Here is an 8455-nt window from a genome sequence, read left to right as displayed (position 1 = left end):
GTAGACGTAGTAGCAACTATAGCTGGGACCATCAACCGGAGATGATCCACACCGACCTTACCGATCACTTATCACAGGCATTCTGCTGATATGATTCATTATGATACGTAGCCTATACTAGAGAAATTAAATAAGTGTGATAATATGGGTGATTGTCAATGGGACAATTGATGACTACAACCATCACACTAGTAGTAGTCGTTTAAAGGATCATTTTTTAAATGGTGGTGCACAATGTTATAAACTTATCCATACTTTATCATTATCTCATCAATTCAAGGCAATTTATCTGGATATAGATGTCTGATTGTCTGTCTGTCTCTCTGATTGTCTGTCTGTCTGTGTGTGTCTCTCTCTCGTGTTAGTGTGTGTTGTTTTGTGTGTTGGTGTGTAACTCTTATTGTGTATCAAATAAAATAAGTTGTGATAACAGCTGTACTTTATTTCAACCTGGAAACCAGAACAGACAGAGGGAGCCTAGGATGCGTTCACACCATCTCCTAAATTCGTAAATACCAGCATATGACTTGGAAAAATACATTTGCACGCCCTTCCAACTGGTAATTACTAGTGGGAAACTCATCTCAACTGGTAATTACTAGTGGGAAACTCGTCTCAACTGGTAATTACTAGTGGGAAACTCGTCTCAACTGGTAATTACTAGTGGGAAACTCGTCTCAACTGGTAATTACTAGTGGGAAACTCGTCTCAACTGGTAATTACTAGTGGGAAACTTGTCTGTCATCTCTGAGCTTCGACTTCTCCCACATGCTGAACTGACATCACATACTAAGGAAATTACCTTGATAACAGCATTTTCTGAAGTTAAATGCAACAGTAAAACATTATTTATGAAAAACGATCTATTGGTATAGTATTTGAACGCTATAATTTGTTTTTGAGCATGATAGCTGTACTTTTAATACAAATTGTATTTTCAGAGTTAGGGTTATGAATGCAGCATTATCCAGTATGTATGGATGGGTGTGTTCTTCATCCTGTTGCCATGACGGTGATGGTGACGTTGACAGGTTCGTTGTCCTCAGTGGGGAGAGGAGGGGAGACAGGGGAGGCAGCCCTAGGAGAGGACATGGACGGACCTAGAGAAGAGATTAATTTATAATAATAATAATAATAATAATATGCCACTTAGCAGACGCTTTTATCCAAAGCGACTTACAGTCATGCGTGCATACATTTTTGTGTATGGGTGGTCCCGGGGATCGAACCCACTACCTTGGCGTTACAAGCGCCGTGCTCTACCAGCTGAGCTACAGAGGACCAAAAAAGTGACGTGACCAAAAATTTATCATCATAGAACTGATTGGATGTGTTAACATGTTAAAGATCCAGTATGTAACTTTTTGGGTGACGTGACCAAAATCCACATAGAAATATGAGTTCTAGATCTATCGTCCTCACTGTAAGCAAGTCTAAGAAGCAGTAGATCTGTTCTATATGCTTCCTTTTCTTAAATTTGGTTTTGTACGTCAGCTTCAAACACAATATTGTTTTTGTTAATTGAAAATATATTTCACAGCGGTTTGGATATACAATGATATGCTCTGGATAAAAGCATCTGCTAAATGACTACAATGTAAATATTCCACACTTGTTTTGTCACAATCTGAAATTAGACAAACATTATAGAATTGTGGCAACCAATCACGGAGCGATTGCTACATATTACTCCTTTAATGACATGGGCCTGAGGGGAGGTTATGTCTCATTATGTTAATGAGATATTAGCGTACCTGGGCTAGGGGAGGGGAAATGTTCTGTGGCTCCTCCCTCTCCCTCAACTCCTCCCATCACCTCATCATCAGGGAAGTTGATGTTCTCCCTGGACCGGCTGTGCTGCCTACAAACACACATTATATACATATTATACACACAGAGTGTATGTGTGTATATATATATATATATATATATATATATATATATAGTACCAGTCAAAAGTTTGGACACCTACTCATTCAAGGGTTTTTCTTTGTTTTTACATCGTAGAATAATAGTGAAGACATCAAAACGATGAAGTCGGAAGTTTACATACACCTTAGCCAAATACATTTAAACTCAGTTTTTCACAATTCCTGACATTTAATCCTAGTAAAAATTCCCTGTTTTAGGTCAGTTAGGATCACCACTTTATTTTAAGAATGTGAAATGTCAGAATAATAGTAGAGAGAAGGATTTATTTCAGCTTTTATTTCCTTCATCACATTCCCAGTGGGTCAGAAGTTTACATACACTCAATTAGTATTTGGTAGCATTGCCTTTAAATTGTTTAACTTGGGTCAAACGTTTTGGGTAGCCTTCCACAAGTTTCCCACAATAAGTTGGGTGAATTTTGGCCCATTCCTCCTGACAGAGCTGGTGTAACTGAGTCAGGTTTGTAGGCCTCCTTGCTCGCACACGCCTTTTCAGTTCTGCCCACACATTTTCTCTAGGATTGAGGTCAGGGCTTTGTGATGGCCACTCCAATACCTTGACTTTGTTGTCCTTAAGCCATTTTGCCACAACTTTGGAAGTATGCTTGGGGTCATTGTCCATTTGGAAGACCCATTTGCGACCAAGCTTTAAATTCCTGACTGATGTCTTGAGATGTTGCTTCAATATATCCACATACTTTTCCTTCTTCATGATGCCATCTATTTTGTGAAGTGCACCAGTCCCTCCTGCAGCAAAGCACCCCCACAGCATGATACTGCCACCCCCGTGCTTCACGGTTGGGATGGTGTTCTTCGGCTTGCAAGCCTTCCCCTTTTTCCTCCAAACATAACGATGGTCATTATGGCCAAACAGTTATATTTTTGTTTCATCAGACCAGAGGACATTTCTTCAAAAAGTACAATCTTTGTCCCCATGTGCAGTTGCAAACCGTAGTCTGGCTTTTTTATGGAGGTTTTGGAGCAGTGGCTTCTTCCTTGCTGAGTGGCCTTTCAGGTTATGTCAATATAGGACTTGTTTTACTGTGGATATAGATACTTTTGAACCTGTTTCCTCCAGCATCTTCACAAGGTCCTTTGCTGTTGTTCTGGGATTTATTTGCACTTTTCGCACCAAAGTACGTTAATCTCAAGGAGACAGAAAGCGTCTCCTTCCTGAGCGGTATGACGGCTGTGTGGTCCCATGGTGTTTATACTTGCATACTATTGTTTGTACAGATGAACGTGGTACCTTCAGGCATTTGGAAATTGCTCCCAAGGATGAACCAGACTTGTGGAGGTCTACAATCTTCTTTCTGGGGTCTTGGCTCATTTCTTTTGATTTTCCCATGATGTCAAGCAAAGAGTTTGAAGGTAGGCCTTGAAATACATCCACAGGTACACCTCCAATTGACTCAAATGATGTCAATTAGCCTATCAGAAGCTTCTAAAGCCATGACATCATTTTCTGGCATTTTCCAAGCTGTTTAAAGGCACAGTCAACTTAGTGTATGTAAACTTCTGACCCACTGGAATTGTGATACAGTGAAATAATCTGTCTGTAAACAATTGTTGGAAAAATGTCTTGTGTCATGCACAAAGTAGATGTCCTAACCGACTTGCCAAAACTATAGTTTGTTAACAAGACATTTGTGGTGTGGTTGAAAATCAAGTTTTAATGACTCCAACCTAAGTGTATGTAAACTTCCGACTTCAACTGTATGGAATCATGTAGTAACCAGAAAAGTGTTAAACAAATCAAAATACATTTTATATTTGAGATTCTTCAGGGAGTGTGCAAAGCTGTCATCAAGGCAAAGGATGGCTATTTGAAGAATCTCAAATATAAAATACATTTTGATTTGTTTAACACTTTTTTGGTTACTACATGATTCCATATGTGTTATCTCATAGTTTTGATGTCTTCACTATTATTCTGGTACTGTGTATACACACACACAGTGCATTCGGGAAGTATTCAGACCCCTTGACTTTTTCCACATTTTGTTACGTTACAGCCTTATTCTAAAATTGATTAAATTATTTTTTCTCCTCATAAATCAACACACAATACCCCATAATGACAAAACATCCCCCCAGCATGATGCTGCCACCACCATGCTTCACCGTAGGGATGGTGCCAGGTTTCCTCCAGACGTGATGCTTGGCATTCAGGTCAAAGAGTTCAATCTTGGTTTCATCAGATCAGAGAATCTTGTTTCTCATGGTCTGAGAGTCTTTAGGTGCCTTTTGGCAAACTCCAAGTGGGCTGTCATGTGCCTTTTACTGAGGAATGGCTTCCGTCTGGCCACTCTACCATAAAGGCCTGATTGGTGGAGTGCTGCCGAGATGGTTGTCCTTCTGGAAGTTTCTCCCAGATCTGTGCCTCGACACAATCCTGTCTCGTAGCTCTACGGACAATTTCTTCGACCTCATAGTTTGGTTTTTGCTCTGACATGCGCTGTCAACTGTGGGACCTTATATAGACAGGTGTGTGCCTTTCCAAATCATGTCCAATTAATTGAATTTAACACAAGTGGACTACAATCAAGTTGTAGAAACATCTCAAGGATGATCAATGGAAACAGGATGCACCTGAGCTCAATTTCGAGTCTCATGGCAAAGGGTCAAAATGTGGAAAAAGGGAAAGGGTCTGAATGCACTGTATACACACATGTATACACACATGTTTTATATGCAAATGATATATACTCACATTCCAAACAGCATGTCATGGAGTCCTATGTAGAGACAGGAGAGTTAAGGTCAGATATTAAACTGTTCAGCATGCTGGTTAGGGTCAGGGTCAGCATGCTAGTTAGGGTCAGGGTCAGCATGCTAGTTAGGGTCAGGGTCAGCATGCTAGTTAGGGTCAGGGTCAGCATGCTAGTTAGGGTCAGGGTCAGCATGCTAGTTAGGGTCAGGGTCAGCATGCTAGTTAGGGTCAGGGTCAGCATGCTAGTTAGGGTCATCATGCTAGTTAGGGTCAGGGTCAGCATGCTAGTTAGGGTCAGGGTCAGCATGCTGGTTAGGGTCAGGGTCAGCATGCTGGTTAGGGTCAGGGTCATCATGCTAGTTAGGGTCAGGGTCATCATGCTAGTTAGGGTCACGGTCAGCATGCTAGTTAGGGTCACGGTCATCATGCTAGTTAGGGTCAGGGTCAGCATGCTAGTTAGGGTCACGGTCATCATGCTAGTTAGGGTCACGGTCATCATGCTAGTTAGGGTCACGGTCATCATGCTAGTTAGGGTCAGGGTCATCATGCTAGTTAGGGCCAGGGTCAGCATGCTAGTTAGGGCCAGGGTCAGCATGCTAGTTAGGGTCACGGTCAGCATGCTAGTTAGGGTCAGGGTCATCATGCTAGTTAGGGTCAAGGTCAGCATGCTAGTTAGGGTCACGGTCAGCATGCTAGTTAGGGTCACGGACATCATGCTAGTTAGTGTCAGGGTCATCATGCTAGTTAGGGTCAGGGTCAGCATGCTAGTTAGGGTCATCATGTTAGTTAGGATCATCATGTTAGTCAGGGTCATCATGCTAGTCAGGGTCATCATGTTAGTCAGGGTCATCATGTTAGTCAGGGTCATCATGCTAGTTAGGGTCAGGGTCATCATGCTAGTTAGGGTCATCATGTTAGTTAGGATCATCATGTTAGTCAGGGTCATCATGCTAGTCAGGGTCATCATGTTAGTCAGGGTCATCATGCTAGTTAGGGTCAGGGTCATCATGTTAGTCAGGGTCATCATGCTAGTTAGTGTCATCATGCTAGTTAGAGTTTACATTAACTGGATGGTTAGGGTTAGAGTTGACATTAACTGGATGGTTAGGGTTAGAGTTGACATTAAATGGATGGTGAGGGTTAGAGTTGACATTAACTGGATGGTTAGGGTTAGAGTTGACATTAACTGGATGGTTAGGGTTAGAGTTGACATTAACTGGATGGTTAGGGTTAGAGTTGACATTAACTGGATGGTTAGGGTTAGAGTTGACATTAACTGGATAGTTAGGGTTAGAGTTGACATTAACTGGATAGTTAGGGTTAGAGTTGACATCAACTGGATGGTTAGGGTTAGAGTTTGCATTAACTGGATGGTGAGGGTTAGAGTTGACATTAACTGGATGGTTAGGGTTAGAGTTGACATTAACTGGATGGTTAGGGTTAGAGTTGACATTAACTGGATGGTTAGGGTTAGAGTTTCCTGGGGTCCTGCATCATTAAGGCAGTTATATACAATAACGTGTACGTGTGTGTATAGTGCGTATATTATTGTGTGTGTGTCTGTGTGTGTGTCTCTTCACAGTCCCAGCTGTTCCATAAGGTGTATTATTATCTGTTTTTTAAATCTGATTTTACTGCTTGCATCAGTTACCTGATGTGGAATAGAGTTCCATGTAGTCATGGCTCTATGTAGTACTGTGCACCTCCCATAGTCTGTTCTGGACTTGGATAGTGCGTATATTATTGTGTGTGTCCCCGCTGTTCCATAAGGTGTATTTGTGGAACAGAGTTCCATGTAGTCATGGCTCTATGTAGTACTGTAAAGTACAATGCTTGTCTTTCCTAATTTGGTCAGATGTACTTGGATGTGTAGTGTCAGCGTTTGTTGCTGGCATGTCAATCCTAAATTTGCTAATCTTGCCTATGAAAAAATCATTAAAGTACTTTGCAATATCAGTGGGTTTTATGATGAATGAGCCATCTGATTCAATGAATGATGGTGCTGAGTTTGTGTATAGTGTTTGTGTGTGTAGGTGTGTGTATGTAGTTTGTAGTGTGTGTGTGTGTGTAGGTGTGTGTGTAGGTGTGTGTACGTACGGGGGTTGTTGTTGCGGTTGCGGATGATGTACATGAACAGCAGAACGGTTGCTATGGCAGCGATGAGCATCCCTCCAATGGCTGCTCCAATCACAGCAGGGTACGCACTGAAGGGGAGGGTCCGCTGCAAAATACACACATTTTACACACACACACACACACACACATACACACATACACACACACACACACACACACACACACACACACACACACACACACACACACACACACACACACACACACACACACACACACACACATACACACACACACACACACACACACACACACACACACACACACACACACACACACACACACACACACACACACACACACACACACACACACACACACACACACATACACACACACACACACACACACACACACACACACACACACACACACACACACAGTCAGAATTGTATTCCCTCTCCCATTTACAGAGAGCTTGACATTTACAGGTCATTTCCGATTGAGCCGACATTGCAACTTTTACGTTAATGGATCTCTGCAAACATTGTGGAAAATGCCCTTAAAATGTGCATTGTTAGCTGCATAGTGACCTACACAATAGCACAGCTTGGATTGGATCCCGGCCTTTGCTAGCTAGCTATGTTTTGTGACAAAATGTGGGATATATCGTTAACATTGGGTTGTGGTGCACGATGTCCATACAGAACATACAAACTACCTGGCTAATGTCGGCTAGCACGTTAGTGAATCAGTGATGCTTTGATAACATGAACATTCAGAACTAATCTCTAACAGAATAGACAGAGCTAACGGGTTCAGAACTAATATCTAACAGAATAGACAGAGCTAACGGGTTCAGAACTAATATCTAACAGAATAGACATAGCTAACGTGTTCAGAACTCATCTCTAACAGAAGTTTAATTTTTGTCTTTATAAAGACAAAAATTATACTTATCACTCCTTGAGATATCAGGAGTCCTCTAGCTGTAGAATGCAGCTCTGTCTATTCTGTTAGATATTAGTTCTGAACCCGTTAGCTATGTATATTCTGTTAGATATTAGTTCTGAACCCGTTAGCTATGTCTATTCTGTTAGATATTAGTTCTGAACCCGTTAGCTTTGTCTATTCTGTTAGATATTAGTTCTGAACCCGTTAGCTATGTCTATTCTGTTAGATATTAGTTCTGAACCCGTTAGCTATGTCTATTCCGTTAGATATTAGTTCTGAACCCGTTAGCTATGTCTATTCTGTTAGATATTAGTTCTGAACCCGTTAGCTATGTCTATTCTGTTAGATATTAGTTCTGAACCCGTTAGCTATGTCTATTCTGTGGTCCTCTGTAGCTCAGCTGGTAGAGCACGGCGCTTGTAACGCCAAGGTAGTGGGTTCGATCCCCGGGACCACCCATACACAAAAAAATGTATGCACGCATGACTGTAAGTCGCTTTGGATAAAAGCGTCTGCTAAATGGCATATTATTATTATTATTATTATTATTATTATTATTATTATTATTATTATTCTGTTAGATATTAGTTCTGAACCCGTTAGCTATGTCTATTCTGTTAGATATTAGTTCTGAACCCGTTAGCTATGTCTATTCTGTTAGATATTAGTTCTGAACCCGTTAGCTATGTCTATTCTGTTAGATATTAGTTCTGAACCCGTTAGCTATGTCTATTCTGTTAGATATTAGTTCTGAACCCGTTATCTATATCTATTCTGTCAG

General features: G+C 41.2%; 1 protein-coding gene across 1 annotated transcript; it reads right to left on the bottom strand.

The window, feature by feature from the left end:
• Nucleotides 1–666: 666 nt before the first annotated feature.
• Nucleotides 667–6843, bottom strand: LOC121557948. The gene is made up of 4 exons (XM_041871397.2): nucleotides 6742–6843; nucleotides 4645–4669; nucleotides 1755–1861; nucleotides 667–1100 (listed from the first exon to the last, which is right to left on the bottom strand). The coding sequence occupies exons 1-4, from the start codon at nucleotides 6809–6811 to the stop codon at nucleotides 994–996; spliced, it is 309 nt and encodes a 102-aa protein (XP_041727331.1). The 5' UTR covers nucleotides 6812–6843; the 3' UTR covers nucleotides 667–993.
• Nucleotides 6844–8455: the final 1612 nt, after the last annotated feature.

The sequence above is a fragment of the Coregonus clupeaformis genome, unplaced genomic scaffold (assembly GCF_020615455.1).
Source record: "Coregonus clupeaformis isolate EN_2021a unplaced genomic scaffold, ASM2061545v1 scaf0324, whole genome shotgun sequence".
Classification (NCBI taxonomy): domain Eukaryota; kingdom Metazoa; phylum Chordata; class Actinopteri; order Salmoniformes; family Salmonidae; genus Coregonus; species Coregonus clupeaformis.
Note: the sequence above shows the minus strand (reverse complement) of the source record. Positions and strands in the feature narration are given on the sequence as shown.